At 34.7% G+C, this 22,725-nt stretch overlaps 1 protein-coding gene across 1 annotated transcript; it reads left to right on the forward strand.

Moving 5' to 3' along the window:
* Window positions 1–4,829: 4,829 nt before the first annotated feature.
* LOC143586796 (uncharacterized) lies at window positions 4,830–12,347 on the forward strand. Its single transcript, XM_077068267.1, has 5 exons — window positions 4,830–5,262; window positions 6,026–6,442; window positions 6,528–6,872; window positions 6,968–7,021; window positions 10,915–12,347. The coding sequence occupies exons 1-5, from the start codon at window positions 4,830–4,832 to the stop codon at window positions 12,345–12,347; spliced, it is 2,682 nt and encodes an 893-aa protein (XP_076924382.1).
* The last annotated feature ends 10,378 nt before the right edge of the window (window positions 12,348–22,725 follow it).

The following is a 22,725-nucleotide window of genomic DNA, read 5'->3' on the forward strand; positions in this document are numbered from 1 at the left end:
TAACAAATACATAAAAAAACCATAAAGTTACGCATTTTTGGTGTCTGTCATTTTTCCAATAATGCGACCTCTTCATTAAACCCGTTTGAGACGAGGAACTCGTAGTATTTTCCCATTTGCCGCAATTTAAATAGATCGATAAGTCGTTCCTTTGTTTCGTAGCTATGTTGGAAGGAAGCGGGACGTTCCACGTTTCGGGTATCGAAACGATCCGAACATACAGTTTAATCGGTCCAGTTCTTTGTGGGCCTCCACATCGGCTCGTGACAACAACGAACACTACATATTTTTTCAATTCTTTTTTCTTCCTCACCCGAGGGTTAAGCCAACTCTTACACGTCGTTGTCCCCTAAATTAGCTGCGTCATTTTCGTCTTCGTCAACGAGGTTGAAGTTACGAACATCAAAGGGTGTTGCGGGTGTGCTCGGATTTATCGAAGACTAGGTCTTCGACTTTTTGTAGCCTGGGATGATGCGCCGGATCGTCGAGCGACCGGAACGGTGGGTGCCTTGAACCATTTCGGGCAAACCCGAAGTTTCTCCAAAGAAGTTAAATGTAACATCCCCAAAATTTCGGTTCAAACTTGACAACTTAATAAAGATGAAGGACCAAAAATATTCTTAAGACAAGTAATGGGAAAAATAAGATAAGAAAAATAAAATCATCTCATGTTAAAGAAATAAGAAAATTCATCCCACATGGAAAGAAAGAAGAAAGTGGAATCATTCCACATGAATATAAATAAGAAAGAGAACTTTCCTCCCACACTGGAAAATTATAAAACTTGGAAGCTCTTAATTATAAGGAAAAGAGTTTTCATATTAATATTATTATGTGGCTAAACACCCTCAGTAGTCCCAGCGGAGGGTGCGAAGAAGCCGACGCGCATGGGCATGGGCGTTGGGCGTAATGTGGCGTTTTGATTGCGTACTTTGCACTTTGCACGCTTGCATCGCTGCGAGCCGCCTTAGTATTTTTGGAAAAGTTAAAGGACTAAAGTGAAAAATCTGGAAAGTTGACCCTTCGCGCTACGTGATGGAGCTGAGATAATATAAAGGTTTGAACGGTTCGCACTACGCGAATAAACAACTTGTGATTACTTCGCGCTACGCTAAGTAACCATCATGCATGCATGACACGTGTACACTTGGCAGCATGTGTCAGATCATGTGGCAACACGATGGATGACTCATCAATATTGAGTCGGTTCACACTACGCGAACAGCTTGATCTATTCTCCTTCGCGCTATGCGAAGTAGCATAAAATTTCCCTATAAATAGGTGGGTTCACGACATTTCATTTCCACACATCGAAACACATTTTCACACACATTTAGCTTCGTTTTGTGTGTCGTATCTCGCAGTACGTGCCAAGCTCCGAAGCTCTGACGGTTTAAGCCCTGGTACACGATATAAAATAGAAGTGCCGCTCGATCAATCTTATGCATCTAACTCCTAATACTCGTGTAAGGTAGTGATTCTGCTTATGTATTATTTTTATTATTATTATTATTATTATGGCTTAAACCATAGTCGGGGGTTTAGCCCGAAGCTTGATCACAGTTAAGCATAATATAGTTTTTCATAAGCAAATGTTATAATTAATTATTGTTTCTTCGTGATTAGGAAATGCAAGCTTTTACATACAAAGGATATAATCAAAATAATATTTCTTTATGATTAAGAAATATAATATTCATATACAAAAGCTATACTTAAATTAATGTTTATTCTTGAAATACTTTCTTCCAAAATATTCTGATGGCTTGAAAGTTTGCTACAATTAAAATTATTTTCATGATTAATATTAATTTTAAATAAAAACTAGATAAAGTTAAATAAATACTTAATATTAAAAACTTACAGACTTCGGGATCCTCCGAAATGGAGATCCAAGCTTGTGTCATTGCTACTTCCTCCCCCTCCGTCCACGCTAAATACTCACATGGTGCCGCCAAATCACCCGGTTGCTTATTTTTGTGTTTACGGGGCTGCCTTTCTGGTTGAACCAGAGGCTCGAGCCGATTGAGTCTTCAGCACCGTCACTGGGTCCGGCTCCAGCTGGCTAGACCCGAACATCAGCATGGGCTTTTGGGGGGTTGAGGAAGGTGGCGTTTATGTTTAAGTTCAGATCGGGAAAAGGAAATGAATAGTTTAAGTTCGATTGGTTTCCAGTGTTCGGGAAGTTGGTTTGTTGTGTTGGTTGAAACTGAGCCATGGAAAGTTTATGCGCAGCTAGTTTTGTGGAGCATGGTATTGCCCGAAAGGGGGGAATGGATAGTTCGGAGTTGTTTCTAGGATTCATTTTTGTAGGTTTTTTTTGGAGAAAAGATGTATTTTTGTATGAAAGATTGAAATTATTGGAGATGAAGTTGGAGAAGAAAATGACATATGTGTGTGTATATACATGTATAATTATTAATTATTATTATAATTTTTAATTATTCAACGGTCAAAATGATTAAAATATTAATATATTTTAAACACTACCCACGACAAAAATCTACCCCCCCTTTCTTGTCGCCCATCTTATCCCCTCCGCGCCGGGGGTGGGGGTGGGGGGGGTTTCCTCTCCAAAATCACCATGTCACTCGGTTTTGTCACGCCATTACACACACTAAATTTTGTGATAGACATCAGTACCATTAGTTTAATTTGTGTAGTTAGTATGCCATATTAATTTTACATGATTATAACACCACATGATGCATATGAAATTGTATAATACATGTTATGCTTTGTAAATAGTTCAAAACACCATAACACAATTGAAATATGATAAGTTAAACCTTTTGGAATTACTTGAAATGAACAATTATAATGTGTATGAACTATTTAGGTGGGCACGTTTTGCTAATATATTGAAATGTATAGTGGGCGAACCTAGCTAGCACAGGGCCAATGGTTAATGGTAGAATGGGTTACTTGTCATTAAGCCGCAACACATTTGGGTAGACTAATGGTCTTTAGATCATGTTATTCGTATCCACGTGTTTTATTTAATTAGGTAGATTTACAAGCCATCATAACACGTGAGTATGTTTATCACCGTGTATCTAATTGCTATGTCTTCCCTAGGGTTGGAAGAGATTTATGTGTCAAGTTCAAGCTCGACATAATAATGTACTGAGATAAGGTATAGCTAGGGTCGAAATGTTAGGGTATAAATATACATATTCGAAAATTACATTTGAGAGACATCAGTTGTAAGTTGAAGCTAGTGCACATTGTTTGTGCTTAAATTTATATTCATACTCAACATTTAACTCGAATGCATTTGAGTTATAAAAGCTCAACTCTTTTAACACCATTTTACTCGCATGTTGATTAGCATATGAAAAATAATGAAAAGTTAAACACAAACAAACTGAAGATACGGTAATGATGAGAGTATAAGCGGATGTGTTAAAAAATTCGAAAGTAACACTCAATGCGCTTAATCTTGTTTAGAGAAAAGACGGAAAATAAAGAAAGAAAAATTTACTACTAGTTTGAAGGATAATAATATCAGTAATTGGCTAAAGTGTTTGTATACTTTACGCCATCATTAACTCTTTCATCTTCTTAGTTGCTCGCCTTCACGTTAGCTACCTGCCATCTATTTCCTCCGTATTCACGAGTGAGATCCCATCTCATATAACCCGTCATTTCATACCTTTGTAGAACGACACCCTTCCCTCCTCTATCTTTCACGCCCCCCTTACCATCTTCTCATTTTTTCACATATGACCAATGGCTTTCCACATGCCAAGCAACAAAGACTATTAGCTAGAGATGACTTTGTTAGTGAGTTATTAGGTTGCAAATCTGGTTTTAAAAGATTGGGTTTTGCAATTTAAAAAGGGGCAGCGACGTAGCTTGTTACCCGCTTGCCTTCTGTTTCGATGTAATTGTTGCTATGATCTGTAAACCAATAATAGTTGATCATTTCAAATATTAGTATTAGCTTATAGCTCGTTATGATAGTATACATATTGAGTTGTAAACTCGCAATTTATAATCAATCAAAACATAATAAAGAGAAAAGATGATGTTCAAGAACACTAAGAAAAGAAAAAGAAAACAATAATGAGTCTTGAGAGAGTTATAACCCCTGATTCGATCTGTCCCCATCATCTCCATTTTTCGCTGAACAAATTTTACTACCAAAAACCTCCGTAGCTTATCACCGTTTCACTTGTAAAAGTTCAAACATCAATAAAACATTGTTCCCAACTTCTTCACTGTCTCCAAACACAAACACACCCAACTCAGCTAATGTCCACTCACTAATCACATGTAAATTTAAACAATAAAAAACAAGCTAAGCATATTGTGTGTGATCAGTGTTAACTGATCAAATAAGGTCAAGAAACAAGACTTGATAGCTCTACAATCATCACTTTCACTTTTCTTTGTGCTAATAAAGCTCTTAATATTGTGTGTGAAGTGTTTAACTGATAGGTCTTATTCACAGCAGGTTCCACAATCTCTCGACTTTTCTTTCTTTCTTTCTTTCTTTATTATTTTAATATTATAATATAAAATAATAATTATTTTCTTCTCTGCTTTTACTACTTAAATTTCCCCCATATCCAATTCCCAGAAACCATTATCAACTTAGGTTTAAAACCAGCTAGCGTTCCATTTAAGACTCTCAATTCATACACCATCAAAGACATCAAACTAAACTAGTTCTCACTACTAAATGCTGTTCACTTGTTTCGTTTCTCTTTCAAGATTTCTGTAACAACAAAGTTGTAATTGTAATCTTTATCATATCATATAATAATAATAATAATAATAATAATAATAATAATAATAATAATAATAATAATAATAATAACATCATGAGTGACATAAACTCCAATAAACCACAACATACCACACCTTCCACTCCTGTTCAAGAAACCCTAGAAGAACAACCACCACCACCGCCGCCGGCGGTGACCATCACCGGAGCACCAACCTTTCTTTCTCCACCACCAGTTTCATCAGAACTACTAAACCCTAAAAGACCAAGATACACTGGCCAATGGAAACTGTTACCATCTCCAACTCAAAAACAAAACCCTACCAACTTAACTACTGCCACTGCTGCTTCTTCATCGGACACTGCTTCTTCTCCTTCGCAGTCGCCACGGCTGGATACCACCAGCAAGCCGGAGGTGGAACATCATTACACACAGTTGAGGAAAGGTAAATATGTGAGTCCGGTTTGGAAACCTAATGAGATGTTGTGGCTAGCTAGAGCTTGGAGGATTCAATACCAAGGTAATTATTATTATTATTAACGTAATTTTTAAACGGCTTAGGTTTGCTAATAAAAAAGATTATTGTAACTTGTCCGTCAGCTATTTTTTGTTTAAATGTAAATACTATTTTTTAATAAAATATTAATTAAACGGCTTTGTTTGCTAATCAAAGGTAATTATTACGAACGCAATTTTAAAACGACTTAGTTTTGCTAAACAAAAAGGTTAACGGCGCAACTTGCAACTTGCTTGTCCTTTTTCTTTTTCGATGTAAATACTACTTTTAATATAATATTAATTCACAGGCTTTGTTTGCCAATCCGCAAGGCTAGCGATACAGTTTGTTACCTGTTTCAATATAAATACTACTTTTTGATGAAATATTAATTAACGACTTAGTTTTGCTAATAAAAATGTAAGCAACCTCAACTTGTTTGCTTTTTTTTCTTTTTTCTTTTTGTTTCAAATGACTTAATTTCGCTAATCAGAAAGTTTAGCGGCTGCAGCTTGTTGTCTATTTTTTGATTCGATGTAAATACTATTCGTCAATGACATGTTAATAAAAATGTTAGCAACCGCAACTTGTTGCAGTATTTTTTGGTTTCAAACGATTTAGTTTCGCTAATCACAAAGTTTAGCGGCTGTAGCTTGTTGCCTGATGTTTTTTTCTATGTAAATACTACTAGTTAATTAGTTAATGAAATGTTAATATCAAGGTGGCAGCAGCGGAACAGATCAGGCATCCGAAAATCCGTTAAACATGGAACCAAGCCTTTTGAGTCCAACAGCACCGGTTCAAATACCGGGTAGAGGAAAAACAAGAGCCGCAAAAGACCGGGAAGTTGCCGAATATTTAAACCGGAACGGGGTGAACCGAGACGCTAAAACAGCGGGTACAAAGTGGGATAATATGTTGGGTGAGTTTCGGAAAGTTTACGAGTGGGAGCGCGGTGGGGAGAGAGAACAGATCGGAAAGAGTTACTTTAGATTATCTCCTTACGAGCGGAAGTTACACAGACTTCCCGCTTCGTTTGATGAGGAGGTGTTCCAAGAGTTAGCACAGTTTATGGGTCCTCGTATGAGGACCCCACCGTTTCCCTTGAACTCCCCCTCTGGAGGTGGAAGTCAGGATTCTCGGTTAGCTATTGTGGATACCAAATCTTTCTCGTATTCGCCGCGAGACGACGATATCCCTTTATCGTATTCGGGTACCGAATTATTATTAGAATTATTTTATGTGTTTGACATGTGCTTAAATATTTAATTAGATTGATATTTTAGGTTTCATTGTAGGAAGGGGTGTTGGTGATCAAGGGTATCTTCATGGTAAATATTATGATGCTTCATCATCATCATCATCAAAGGAAATGAGGAGAATTGGTAAAGTGAGAATGGTATGGGAAGAACAAGTGAGTGTATGGGGTGAAGATGGTGAGCATCATAGAGGTAGAGTTAAGGTTCAAGGTACAAGCTTTTTAAACGCGGATGAACTTGCTTTCTTGGATGATGCAATGGTTGCTTGTACTTTGGAGGCTTTTGAAGATGCCAATTCCCCTCTTCGAGGTTTTTCTGTTGATAGATTTCTTCCTGGTCAGCAAGTCAAAGTATTTGGCAGAAGAAAGTCAAGTCATCCTCCTGGTATATATATATGTGCATATTATAATTAAGTTAATATTATATGATTTTACTCTTTTAGTTGAAACTTTAATTTTCTTTTCTTTTTTGGTTCATAGGTTTGGTTGGTGAGAGACCTCAAGCTCCTTCTCTAGAGCCTTCAAATAGATCATGTAAGTCAATGATTCACCAGAATATTGACTCTGATATGTGTTCAGACAAAGATATAAAAAATAAACTAAAAACAAGTAACAAACTTCTTATATTTTGGTAACAAACTAACTTCTTCCACTCGAACGGCCACCCGATACGTCATCTTGGTACTTTGAGTCATACTTCAACTACTTAGTAAATGTTATATTCCAAGCCTTGTTCTTAGATAACCAAATTGTCCATATGCGGCTCACACCTTGTTCTATATATCATCAGCCAATTGTTTGTGTGTAACAAAATTCTTGCTCAACCGGTTTTTTCTTCATTAGATTTCGGACTTAGTGTATTTATGTCAATATGTTTTCCGCGATTGTGTTGTGCTGATTGGTTGTCAAAACAAAATGCTGAATTATCGTCACAAAAGAGTTTTGTTGCTTATCCTTGCTTTTGGGATCCTTCATCTAGTAGTTTCGTAACCATACTGCTTGACTCGCAACAATCCTTGTTATCAATGTACTCCGCTTCCGTGGTGGGTAACGCTACCACATGATATTTCTTTGAGCTTGATGAAACCACTCATGATCCACTGTTGATATACTTCATCTATCCTCGTACGAACCTGCCCAATCACACTCTCGGTAGATCCCATAAGATTAATTTATAACCTTTAGCATACCATATACCAAGCGCATTGGTTCCGACAATACACATCCACATGTTATTGAAACTTGTTCTTCAAATCTAGGAATGCCATATACCGCGCATTACATAAAGTGAAACATTTAGTACCAAATCCGACCTTTATGAGCTAGTAAGAATGGTTACAAGCCTTGCCACTAGTAAGAATGTTTCCTCGGAATCGGTTCCATACTCTTGTATATTCCTTTGTAGCAAAGCTACTAGTGTACCCATGTGTTTGACTTGATTGTTAACCAACCGCGTACCGACTTAGGGAGGATGGGGCGCGACTACACCACATGATTTCTCTCTTTTTCCTTGAATATATAAATGTATGCGGTATAATCCTGAGTGAACCTTCCCCCCCCCCCCCCCCCCCTGCACACCAAAAAAAAAAAGAAGAAGAAATTTTGATACCAATTCCCTATAAAAGTTTGAACCTGAATTCATAAGATATTGACATTGGCTAAAAGAATATTTAAAATTTTAATATTATAGAAATATAATTATATAAACTAATTAGCAAATGTAGAACAACTAAACCCATTTTATTTAAATAATTCAATATATAAACCAATTTTGATATATAAACTCATTAACCGTTAAATCTAAATACTAAATAACCATTTTAAACAATTAATTTAGCTTAAACCATCTAACCCATCAATTTTTACAAATTAAAAAAATAATCTAATAAAAAAAATGGCATTAACTTATCAGCCTCCCCACCCAAATTTTCAAACTAAATACTAATCCACGGTCGGTGAGATACCTATTGCCAATTTGCCATCGGTTGTAGGAGTGTGCATGGGTTAGTTTTGAACAATGAACCAATTCAGACTAAAAGTTCAGATTTTGTGTTTCTAGAAATCTTTCGATAATATGATTAAATTTGTCACAAAAAACGACGATTCATTGAAACACTAAACCCATTACATTTTAAACTTATTGTTTGTTTTGAGTTTATACTGGTAATTAAGAAAAGAATGTGATAAACCTATAAATCAAAATAAAAGCTGAACCGAAAAGTTTGTTTTTTTATAAGACTGGCCCGAATCGACAGAAAAAAATTAACATTTAGCGATCAACAATTGACTGACAAATTTTTGAACCCAATGGAAAAATTCTTGAGTTTGCCTTTTCCATTAGCTTGCAGGTTAATTAGTTGGTTACCTTGTATTCCCAATGTTGAACCAACTCCTTTCTTTTCCCTAAGAAAAGAAACCAATGACCACAGTATCATGTTTAATTAGCATGTGCCTTCATTTCTTCTTCAATTGCATTTTGCGATTAACCTTTTTGTGCAGCCTCTTTATACGTCATTAGTTCTAGTTCTGTAAGTGACAAAAGCAAATTGGCACGTTTTATATATATCAACTAGTGTTCTTGCTTTAAGTGGTCCTAAACTTGAGTAGATGGAATCTGAACCCGAGTTGCATGAGTCCGATCCTGCGGACCTAGACCCGTCTGAACTGGATGCACAGTTTTCTTCCATGTCTTCTATGTTGATGCAGCGGCATTATTATTAGAAACAGTCCCACTACTCGGGCTATCTTGCTTGCTGTCATATATACCGGCATCTTTTTCATCCCTAGTAATATTAGTGTGCTAGTATTTGTGTAACCACTTTCCCATTTTGCCTTCTCATTAAATTCAACAACATGATGATTTATGACAACACTTTTTTCTTTTTTTGAAACGACAAATGTTATTCTTACTCTAATTTAAGCCAATAAATCTAAACTACTACATGCCTGGGAGAGCTCCCCTCTAAGAGGTATGTACTTCTACCAATTAGTGACCTAGCCTATCCCCACGCTGGCAACACTTTTAGTGTATGTGTTGTATAATCAATATGCTTTGGACTGCAAACAATAATCAATAAAGATATATATACTTGATTTTGCATTCAGTTTCTTTCTGTGTTGAGGTGGTATCAAACCATAGGCTTTGTTTGCACCAAACACTTTTAAGGTTACCAACAAAAGGCTTTCGATCAGTTATGCCATGCCATGCCATGCCATGCCTCGTGCAATGTTTATCACAACCGTCTTAGGAGACAAATTTTGTAGGCACACCAAGGTTGCTAACTTGCTATAGTTTTTCCCTAGAATTGGTTTATTAAGCTTTTCTCTTGCAACATGCTTCGAGCCATCTAAGCCGTCGTTCTACTCTTACATTTTGTTGTGTTGTGTATTGAGATGTCAACTCCTGACTCATCTCATTATAATGACATTCATTAAACATGTGTGATCAAAACTCGCCTCCTTTTCAACTTTTGCCTTAAAAATCTTGAATTTATCAAAATCTTTTGAGTAAAATAAAATCCTTGTTCCACTATAATCGTCTTTTGAGTAAAAGAAAATACTCTTCCACTAAGAGACAACGTTTGCGTTGGTCCATAAAGCATGGACTAACTAAAGTATCTGTGTGGCCCTTCATGTATGTTGAGGATATGGTCTTTTTACTTGTTTAGTATACATGCATCCTTCACAAATTGAGATTGCCTCAATTCTTGGTAGACCTTTGGCCATATCCTTATCGGTGGGTAGTTGAAGACCTAGTTATTTAAATGTCCGATATAGCTTAAGTTCCATAGGGTAGTATCTTCATCTTTATAGCCCTGGTACTTTATATGATCTTGTGTAACATTAAATGGAAGGACCTTGTTTCTTGACATAAATTGCTTTGCACTTTCATCTGTTATTTTTTCATTAAGAGTCTTGCATTTCCTGTTTGGTAATGCTAGTTTAACCACTTCATGACTCGCCATCGCCCATGTAAACCATTAACCATTACTTACTCGTTTTGCGTCAACGAAGCCTGTAAACACCATCTTTGTCTGATCATGTGATTGGAACAACGGTTGTCAATGAACATGCTTGATTCACTAGCATCATTTTGAGGAAAACCCATGAACAAGATTGCCATGAACAGTTTATCGTCCTCTTCATCTTCTTTGTATGTTGCCAATAGCTACATGTGTCTTCGGATCATACAAGCATTCACTAGCATCATTTTGAGGAAAAACCCATGAACAAGATTGCCATGAACGGTTTATCGTCCTCTTCGTCTTCTTTGTTGCCAATAGCTACATGTATCTTTGGATCATGCAAGCATTCTAATTTCTAACCTTACGTCTCCATATATACCGGTTACAATTGTAGACCATATACTTTAAATAATACACTTCAAAAGATTTAACTTCTCAAACTAATATTCTTTAATTGTACAGCTATAACATCATCATGGGAATTTCAAGATCCAACAGAGTACTACTTGGGCTGTCTTCATGTTCCACCATCATCTCTACCAAGTTTGCTTGATCTTCCATGGTACTTACAAGAACCACCACCAGAACAGTTCAGATTCCCTATTCGAAAAGATTTGTATCGCGATCTTCCCCAAGGAAAAGAACTCTTCTTCACCACCTCTTCTGAACCATTGGACTGTAGATCCATCACATTAGAGATCTTAAGCCCGATCGCTCGATCAAACCCAAATCTAACCACAACCGCAAGAGAATCCTTCATTGGCCTTTGGGATGATTGCATCAATCGTGTTATTTCCAAGTTCAGTAATCTCGACATGGTATTCATTCGAAAGCCCTCTCATTTATCTAACATTGGGATACAAGATCAATGGCCTAATGTAACTGGGTTCGTACGAAACTTTTGTTTGTGGAGAGGCGAAGAAACTGATAGATTACGAGAAGATAACAATAATAATAATAATAATCTTGATCCATCTTCATTATTAGTAAAGAAACTATTATGGAGTTATGCAGACCTTCCTTACATCCTAGGCTATTATGCTATCGGTTCCATCGTCACATTTTGCGCATTGAGTCGAACTAATGATACACTAATCCGAACCGATCTACGCACCATCGACTTATCCACACCCGGAGACCGAATCAAAGCCTTGGTCCCATGCTGGCGAATCGCGGGCTTATTATCACTACTAGGTAATCGCTGTGCGAACATCCAACACATCAACAAACCATTCCTATACAGCGACTTCGAACGAATCGATATGGGCAAGGACAACAATATTATTGAATTATCACCAAACTACATGACTAGGGTTTTTCCCACAAAAGGAAAGTGGCTAACTGTTAAAGAAATATATGATTTTCTTGATCATAGGATCCCACATGCAGAATACATTTGCCATTCATCTGAACAAGATTTAACTTTAGGATTCAAACCCAGAGGATGCAGATCAAAGGTTTCAACCTTTGAACAACTCGTTGAATCGCTAAAACACGTAACGAAGGCGTTGGTTGCATTGCATGATCTTTCATTCATGCATCGTGATTTAGGGTGGGATAAAGTTATGAAAAGGGTTGATAGAGATCACGAGTGGTTTATTATCGGGTTCGATGAGGCGGCTAGTGCGCCGCAGATGGCGGCAGGAGGGAGACAATTGGCACCAGAGATGAAGGGTAGGGGTATGCATGGGGTTAAAGTGGACGTGTGGGGTGTTGGACAGATGCTGAAGACATGTGGGTTGATGGGTTTGCCTGAAGCATTAAGGGAGTTGCAGAACAGGTGTTTGGATCAGAACCCGGAGCACCGGCCGACGGCGGCGGATTGCTATCATCATCTGCTGCAGTTGCAGGCATCAATATCAGCCGCCGGTGGAGATTATTGGAAAGGTGAATGAATAATAGTTATGATAATAATTTAGGGAAGTTTGAATACATAATTATTACATTACAATACATGCACTTGTGAAGTGAATATGTAGAGCCAGTAACAACAGGCCTGCATGGGTTTTGTAGGAGTGCAGTACACAGGCTAAAAGATTAGGGTTTTCAGGGGTATTTTGGGAATTAATTGTGTTGACTTTATTTAAATTGTTGTTTGTACTCATTGGTTTTGATTATTATTATTATTATTTATAAAAAGTTAGGGCTGTCAATTTATGGCACGGACTTGTTAACACGATACGGGTTTTAAAAGGTTTGGGTTTGAGTTTAACAAGTTTCGTGTCCTAACAGGTTAAAAACTTGTTAACCTATTAGTAACCTGTGTAGATTTTATTTTAAAAAAAAGTAATACATATATACATTCCTAAAGTCTTAAACCTATAGTCGTACTTACGAACAACATTTCACTAATGCCCAACAGAAGCCGATATTATATTTTCTATAGATGTTATGATTTGCTTATACGGTTTTTTGTTTCAAGCATGTTATGAATTTCTCGTCTTTTGTTACAAGTATGCTATGGATTTGTAGTTTTTGTTTCAAATATGTTATGGATTATCTATAAATTAAGACTTTTATGCTCATTTTGAAAATTTTGGTTTCGTTACACATGCATGTATCATTCATTGTGCATTTAAACAGGTTTTGTAGCAGGTCTTAACAGGTTAACCTGTTACTAAACAGGTTCGTGTTTGGAAAAAATGACAATTAGTTATCGTGTCGTATCTTATCATATCGTATCCGACACGTTATGACAGCGCTATAAAAAGTTGAAATCTTATTCGGTATTGTTTACTGGAAAAGAAAGACTTCCCCTAGCGTGATGGACAAAACTGTCTCCACATGAAGGGCACGTTAATGGGTTTAACAATCAGACTTAACAGAATTAGTGAATTCGGGCTTAATTGCAAGTGAAATGAAACTACAGGGACGAAAATCGTAAATTTGAAACTATTAGATTAGACTAAAATCGCAGATTTGGACAAACCATATAGACGAAAATTACACTTTACTCTTATTATTATTTATAAAAGTTATAAAAGTTGAAATCTTATTCGGTATAATATAGATTAGGGTTTATGTCCTTGTTAATGATATTAAAAGATTTGCTTTCCACAATCACAATAACAAACATGTGTAAGCAATAATTAACAATCCTTCAGTTTAGTTTTCATGATCGTGGTCGCCAAGATCATGTCTTTAATTAAGTGTTTAAGTGATGTTTTCCGGGTTAAAAACAAAATCGCACCAGGCACGAGTCCTGCACCATAAATACGCTTCTACATGACACGATGCAAAGACATGATGATCTGATTCATTCGTCACAAAGCATAAGACCATCCCCAATAAGGGATTTTTAGACTTTTTATGTCCTATGTGAAGATTCTTATCCGCATAGCCATTGGGGTTAAATTCTTGAGAAGTTTTTGGATGATAAATTCTTCCTCTTAAGAGTCTTATAAAAACTTGTTTGTGTAGAAAAGGGAATATGGGTGGGGCCATGGGTTGGGTTTTATACTTAAAGAATGCATATTCTTTCTTTCGAATATATTATAAATTATAATAAATGTAAAAGTTGGTGATGATGTGAAAATGTTTTTGGGTGTTTTTATTGTGAAGGTTTTAGAGATTTTAAAGAATAAGTGTTTTTCTGATGTGGCAGCCGACTATGCATGTTTTTAGATGTTTTCTAAGTTCCTTATTGGTGATGGTTTAACTAGCTTACAAGTTATTGATTGCAGGACCGTACCTCTCGCATAAAGGTTTGGAGCTATGCTACAATTAAGGCTTTGAAAAGCACCTTCAAACGCTAGCTCTTTGGTAACCTTATAGTCATTGTACTAGACGCTATGTATAGCCGGGATCCACAAAGACCAAAGTGTCTTATCGGGTTTCAGACTTTTAGTAAGTCCATTTTTGCACCTAATGGCCTTGAAAAGAAACCGAAAAGAGCCCAGCACTCGTAATAACCTCCTTTCTGCGCATACTCAAAACTTACTTTTGTTTAAATTTACCTTCGTAGTCCCTGAATGCATAGATGTTGTGTAAGATTTTCTAAAATATTGCGCATACACTAGAGCTAGCGATGGAATAAGATCCTTTGTGCATTTAAATAATACATATGTGTTGGATAGTTCAGAAGCTTCCCATAACTCCTAAGTTAGGCTTCAAGTGATGTTGAAGTGTTCTGGAGAACTTTTCGGAATAATTCGAAGTCATACTAAGAAGTTCCGAACTTTAGTTCAAAAGCATAACTTAAGTCTTCTGAATTATATTTTCTTTAATTTGATCAAATTCTTAGTGTTTATATCTGAACGATACATGACAATAGCGTATCCGACTATGTTTATACGCAGGCATAATTATGCACGTTACATGCATCAATACTAAATTGTTTCTTATATAGGTATATCGCTCGTCTACTAATAAATAATGAAATGGTTGGTTTCATGATATATTTCATGGTATAAATATTTTAATAAAGACATATATAAAGTTATTGCTGTTGAAAAAATGGTGGAATTGCATAAAAAAATGCAATGGTGGCTTTTCTTATTTTGTACCTATGGCTAATTAAGTCCAGGGGTGTAATCAAGGCAAGCTAAGCCTTAGTTTGACTAGACTTAAGCTCGGCTAATTTTGACTTCTGAGAGCTTGAGTTTTTTTAAATCTTAAGCTTGGCTTGTAAGTCATTTTCAATCTCGAGATTGGTTCGGGCCTGGATTATTTCGTGTTTAATAATTAATTTATAATTAATGGCTTTTAAATATTTTAAGAGAAACCTTAACGAGCCTGAGCTTGGTTCGAGCTTGTGTGCACTACATTAAATAAAGCTCGATTGTGTAGTGTTAAATTAATACATTGAAGTACATATCTACTTTTTATTAGAAGCATGCAAAGCAATCCGACTTCGATCAAATCAATTGAATTGCTAACATTAGACTGTATTATGGTTTGGTTAGTTAAAGCATCACATAGGCGTCACGTCGTTATCACACAGACAATAAGCTTTAACTAACCAACTTAAAAACAATTGTAATGGAAAATGAATAGACAAATTATTAAAAATTTTAAAAAACTAATAAGGTTGATTAGTTGAAATGTGGGTGGACTCCGCATTTTGTGCCCTTTGGGCGTTAATATATTGGTGAGCAAACAGGTAATTGAAAGTTAATGTTAAGCGGAAGAGGTAAAAGGCTTCTTCCTTTGTGGACTTCTTTTTTTCTTTACTATACACCTACATAATTATGCAAATTAACGTTATAGACATAATATGTTTCAGGATAAAATACATTTTATTCTTAATATTCCCATACACGTACATGTGTCGTCTTGTTTTGTTATTTCTTCATACCATTTTTAGGTGACTTTTATGCACGCTAACGTTGTATGCATATGCATATATATACCCACACAAACGTACATGTGCTGTTTTGTTATTGCTTCATATCATTTTTAGACGACTTTTTGTACCGGAACCGCACCATTATATATATGTTTGTGACGACGCGGAGTTATAAATAAAATAAAACTTGAATGCATAATGTATATTACATCTATAAAAAAGTTAATATATTGCTAGGTCACAATCACAAGGCCCATAATAGTATTTGCTGATTTTGCTTTCTGTCAATTTAAGAAAATAAAGTGTAGCAGGCTTGGCTAAATGGGTTACTGCTTGTGTTAATTAGCATGGGTCAAATACTCAAATTAAGAGTGATAGCAGGCCAGAAAACCTGTTAGTGATGTTTTCTTGGGCCAGGCCTAGAATTTAGTACTTTAATTTTTGATATTTTTTCATCGTTTGAAGGTTAGTTTTATATTAATTGACTATCATATTTTCGATCAAAAGTCCTAAGACATGAGTTTGAAGTATGGATAAAACGTAATGGAGTTATGTTTTTCTCAACAGTGGTCCAATTAGAAAAAATTGTGTGAAAAGTGCGATTGATAGCAAGAATAACTCAGCGCAGATTAGTATCGCTCAACTGCAAAAATGTGAGATTATTAAAATCCAATTTTCATTATTTTTTGTTTTATGAATAGATCGAATTTTTGTCGCAATGCACCCACAAAAAGAATCAATATCATCAATATTAGCTTTTCTTCACATTTTGTCATACTTATCGTTAAAAACAAAGTTGTATTCGAAATAGGGTAATTTTTTTGTGTAATAAACTGTAAGTATGCCGTTACCATATCGTACATGTGACGAATGAAATCGATATTGTCCAAACATCGGTTCCAGTAGCAGTATTTGCGTTTTTTTTTCGATTGATGTAAAACACATGCAGATCGTTTTAAGTACTCAACACACAAGCGTACATTTTAGTAAAGCTTACATTCATATATTTACTTTTTGTTATTTTAACAATGTATTGATACATTTTATTAAATTATGAATATATTGTTGTGGCACACTTACTTTAATCTATGTTTTGAAAAATTTTTGTTCAAAATCAATCTACAAACCGAACCTATACAATTCGAATAACTTCGGTAGTGGTGCTAGTATTTGTTTTTGTTGTTTCATGTATAAATTTGGTTTAAATTCCGGCCAACAATGTTGAAAATCAAGTTCTATATTCAAAATAGATTTTTTTTTATTAATACAGGCTCTAGTAGTGTCGATAATGTATTAGTGTCATGATGAACCAAACTGATTCTGGCCGACCGACATCGGTACTTATATCTGCATAGTTGGAACGAGTGTTAGTATTCATTTTTGTGTTTTTGACCAATGTAAAACACACATCGTCGATATCTTATTGGTTATATTACAACTTACTTTTTAGGTTCTGTTTCAATTGCTATATTGAATGTCGTGACCGTACCCAACCGCATTGAGCTAGCCTGTTAGCGTTCGAATTCTACGGCAACATGCGTGGAGATTCTTGATACAATAATTATAAGGAGGGTCGTTGTGGGATTTAAAGAGGGCAGCACAGTGACATGGCACAGCTTAAAAGCTTGGCACACTGTGCCAGGGCAATAAGGGAGGCGCAGTCACGGGAAGTCAGTAGTGTGTTAATGGCCAGTAAAGGGGTGGCTGGTGGGGCTGAATTCAATAATAATTACATAAGTGCTGGGTAACTGGTAAGGGCTTTAAACCACAATGGGGCTTTAAGGTTAAAGCCTTACAACCTATGTGATCATGACGTAGCGCTTTAACTTGGGCTTTAAAGTCTCCCCTTAACAACCAACTTAAGTAATATATTAAGTGATTCATATAAAACTAACTAAAATATTCAAACGCCCCCGTTTAACCTATATTTTAGTTTGAGCTAATTGCAAAAATTATCATTTGGTCAACCATTTTGCAAGTTGCACCATGTGGTGTTTTCTTGCAGATATCACCTAGGTGGTCTGTACTTTTTTTTTTCTTGCAACTAGAACCATCTTTCGTTTTGACTGTTAAAAATGACGTGACGAGAGGCAAAGTCGTCTTTTCACACTAAACCTGATTTAATAGTAATAATAATAAGTTGAACCCATAAACCCTAATCAACATCACACCTCATTGGCCCATCTTTAACAGCACACCAGTTGTCACACACCTCGGCCGATGGCGAAAACGTCGGGTTGTGTGTAGATTGAAATCATGCACTTGGTATTAAATGTAAAAACTCTTATTTTATTGAAATAAACCAATATGCTATTCAAACAAGACATAATTCATTTTATTCATGACTTCTATGTCTGACTCTTCCCTTAAGTGAAACTTCAACAATCTTCATCTCTTAATTTCCACTACCTAAAAAATATGCGAAAGTGTCAACTAAAAATAGTTGGTGAGAACATGGGTTTTAGTAAAATAATGGAAAAAGAGTATTAAATTGAAAACATACCATATGTGTTAAGTTACTTTTATACTTTTATGATTACAATCAAACCTCTGACATGTTTAGTGAGTCGTCTAATCCATGATTAGGCTAATATATTTAATGTTTAATGATCCTCAGATTCTAAACACACAGGCCTTTACTCGAGGTCTGAGTGGGCGGCTCTATCATCATACTACTATGGGCTTAGCAAGTTAATGGTTGTACATGCGATTAAGTATACACTTGTAATAATCACATAAAATGATTATCATGAATAAAGCTTAAATCAAATAGCATGAATAAATTAAACATAGAACAAATAAGTTTATATAAGTTTGCATGTTTTCCACTCCATGAATAAAAGCATTTAAAAAAATAGCTATGAACTCACCTTTCTTGTTGGTTGAACTTGAGCACACAAAAAAACTTGTTGACCCGATCACGTGATGTCCTAGATTAAGTTTTTGATTTAAATTATTTAGAGCGTCGTCGCATACTAGAATGTTTTAAACCAAGAGCATGACCTCCAGCAAGTTGATTCTGAGGTAAAAGTCACGGGTCCAATGGGATTATTTGCATCACTCTTGCCTTAGACAGAACCATTTGCTTGTCATCTGCATACATGTAACATTCGTTACTTTTCAAACCCGAAAACCCGACTCATTTCGAATTTTCAGTTTTGTTTATAAATGTGTGTGTGTATTATATTATCGAGTTTCGTTTCATCTATTTTTATTTGTTAATTGTCAATGTTTATTTGTATTCATTAAACCGACCCGTTTTATCGTTTACGCGTATTCTTGTTCATCGTTTGTTATTAATATAATATTCTCGATGATTCATGTTTATCGTTTGTTCGTTTCTTTTTTATTTCGTTCAATTATCGAAACTCTGAAATTTCAAGTTTTGTTTAAGGGTTTAACGAGTCGTAGTCTGCGGGTATAATGAGAATTTTCCAAGTATTTAACTTTTATTGTCTTTTAATACATTCCAAAGTATAAGGACTAAGATGTTAATATTATATTAAATATGGTATTAAAATAGTTTGAAAGTTGAGCGGCGATAAGAGTAAATTATTCAAATTATATTAATAAAATAATATCCCAACCCTCCCTCACCCCCTGGTCCGTTTTTCCGGCGACAAGGCCGGTATTTCGGCGACATGAAAACAAAACCGGTGACCTTCAAAACTCCATTAAACGCGTATAATAATTCAATTAGCGGCTTGCAACGATCGTAGACTATAACGGCAATGACAAATCAACGATAATAACGTATATTAAAACTAATTGATGCGTTGAATTCGTAACCCACCACAATTTCCGCCGGAAAAATAATTAAATCGCAATAACGAGTAATAAACGCCCTACATTCAATTAAATCCTATAAATAAGTCGCAAACAATCGTCTAAACTTGTACCACACCTCAACTCAATCTATTATACTCTCAAAATACACGAAATCAACCGTCCAAGTTTATTACTCCGGCCACCGTCGTTCATCGTCAAATCTTAACCATTCCAGGTAATTTTATACGCTTTAGAATCGTCTTGAGCCGTAAAACAAAACCCCTAAACTAATTTTACTAAACGCGGGACGGATTAGCAGATTTCAAAGGCTAGGGTTGAAGAAAGATAATGACTGGAATGTTTATTACATAAATCTCTGTTTCTATTATTTTACAAATAAACATGCTAGCTCAGCTGGTTTGTTCCTTTAATTATGGTCCCAGTTCGAACCTGGGTCGGCCTATGTTTCTTTACCTTTTTTAAAAACGTTTTTCCTTTAGTATCTTAACCAACTTTAATTGTTAAAATTATATTAAATTAAATAAAAATCTTTTTAAGTTAAATAAAATTTATTATAAATTAAATTTTATCTTTTTTCATCTAAAACCTAACTTTTTCACATTCGATAAGTTTCATAAAACCTGATTAATATTTTATTATTATTTCCGTTTCGTTAACTTTTTCCTTCATTTAAATAAACGTTTTCAAGACATAATCTCGTCAAAATTCGTACTTCGTTAATATAACTAAACTCCCTTATTAATTAATAAATTATTAATTGGAATATATTTAAATAATATATTTCGTTAAACCTTTAAAATTAGTTTATAATTTCATTACTTTAAATTATTTCATTAAGCCTTTAATTTGTTAACTTTGATTCAACAACATAATTGTTTCTTTTCGAGATATGACCCGTAAATACCATAACTTTCATATAAGCACTAAGTTATAATGTTATAAAATGCAAATCGTTAAATTTATGATTTTCAAGATAAAATTTCCGGCAAAATTCGTGCCTCGTATTTTTCCCATATTAATATTAGATTATTAATCAAATAATATTAAAGTAGTTCGTTAAATGCCAGTAAAGTTTAAATATAATATTATAATATAAAATGTTAATAAAATACATTAAAATAATGGTTAATCCTAAAATTTAATTAGTTAACTTTTTCACTCCCGTTAGTTATATTTTTGTCTTTGTTTTAATTATAGTTCGAAAAGTTCAATCATTTCGGGTTGTTTAACGCAATTTTGGTTGCTTCGATTTCGTTATCGTGCTTTCGGCTTTTATTGCGTGTTTATCTTCGATTTCGAGGTGAGTTTCTCACACCCCCTTTTTAACACTTTTACATTTTTGGGGCAGCATATATATCTTATTCAAACGTTTACTTAGTATTCTTTATTCAAAATACAATTCGTATTATGGACTTGTGTGTTTATTTGCTTACTTGTTGTGCTATTATCCGAGTATATTAGTTGTTACCAACTGGAAAGGACCTTGCGTGCGTTGTGCTATTATCCGAGTACGTTGGTTGTCCCCAACTGGAAAGGACCTTACTTGCGTTGCTACATATGTTCATAGAATTGTATGGTTTTTATCTATGTATACTAAAACTGTGTGATTCTCACAAACTACTTGTTAGTTGACCTTTTATTTTATATTAATGCTACAGATAAAAACATTAGAGGATGATACTTGTAGAAGACACTAGATTTAGATTATTCAAACAGCGGACAAACTGTATAGTTGTATTATTTATTGTAATTCTTTGTTGAAAACTTGTGTATATGATGTTTAAATCAATTAATGATAATATTGTCACTTAATAGTGTCACATGTATTTTGAGCAATCTATATGTCACACTCAGACGCTTCCGCTTAAGCCGGGGTGTTACAATATATACCCGATATATACATACCCGGTTTATACTCTATTTGTATACTAACTCATGATGTTTTAGAATAGTTTTGATAAATAAGAAAGTACGAGATTAAAAGTGTAATATCATATAGTTTAATGATATACATTTAGAAATAGGGTTCATAGTGTAAAAGTTATAGTTTTGGATGTTTATTGACATTTATGAAAGCATAAGGTTTAACGTATAAATATTATATTTTAGGATGTGATATGGATAGTTTGAAAACTATAAGGACCTAGTATGAAAATATTACGATATTTACTTAACTATGGCAATATTTAAAGGATTATGAGTTTTTAAAGATCGTGAAGAATGAATCATAAGAATATTCATAGTTGTTATTGGAAAAACTTTAGTTGCGATCCAAGACGTTAAAAAATAATTATAGTTTCTTTGAATAACCAGATCATCATAATCTTTAAGCAAAAGCTAAGGTTTTTATTAAAAATTTTTGATGATCATGATGAGAGTATAAGAACAACTATGAAGATTTTAAAGAATACTCAAGAACATAAGAGTAAAAGTACAAGAAATTCATAAGAACAAGGTAAAAATCAAAGAAATATATATGAGAAACAATAAAAAAAACATATAAAAACTTATTTAATTATGTTAGAGAGAATACCGAGAATTAGATTTGGTCTGAAAAATAATGAGAATGATAAACTAAACTTGAGAAACAAAGCTAAGTTAGAATGTTTTAGAATGCTTTTTTAAAATTACAAGATTAATTAAAATACTAAGTATAAAATTAGTAATAACTAAATATTTTTGTTACATGTTATAAAATATTAGTCAGGCGGCTGTGCGATGCAGCGGGGAACAACAATTAAAGGTTGTTAGTGAGCCAAGCCTAGTCGATCCAAGGCTAGCTCGAACTCGACTCGAACTTCAACTAAGCTTACTCAACTCAGCTTGAAATTATAATTGAAATCTTAAACTCGAGCCCGTCTTGATTATTTGTAAAACATACATGAAGAAACTTCTTTCGGCAAAGTAAATTAACCTAAGGTTAAGATAAATAAGGGTTTGATCCGGATTTTTCTTCCATTTAGGTGTCATAGACCGAGAGGGATATTTTCATTCCTTGTCTACTCTTTTCTTTAACAGTATTTTCCGTACTACAGCCATTAAAAATAGAGAATCTATTAGAGAATCTATATCAAAGAAATGTCTAACTGTTGGAATAGTTGCATCCATTGGTATTTGATCTATTGTGGTTAGTAAGATCGGTAAATTAGGTGAAGGTAAGGAAAGAGAGGGATTCGAACCCTCGGTAAGCAAAAGCC

Source organism: Bidens hawaiensis, unplaced genomic scaffold (genome assembly GCF_021521415.1).
Source record: "Bidens hawaiensis isolate Kalapana, Puna unplaced genomic scaffold, B.hawaiensis_p1.1 tig00034991_1, whole genome shotgun sequence".
NCBI classification, from domain to species: Eukaryota; Viridiplantae; Streptophyta; class Magnoliopsida; order Asterales; family Asteraceae; genus Bidens; species Bidens hawaiensis.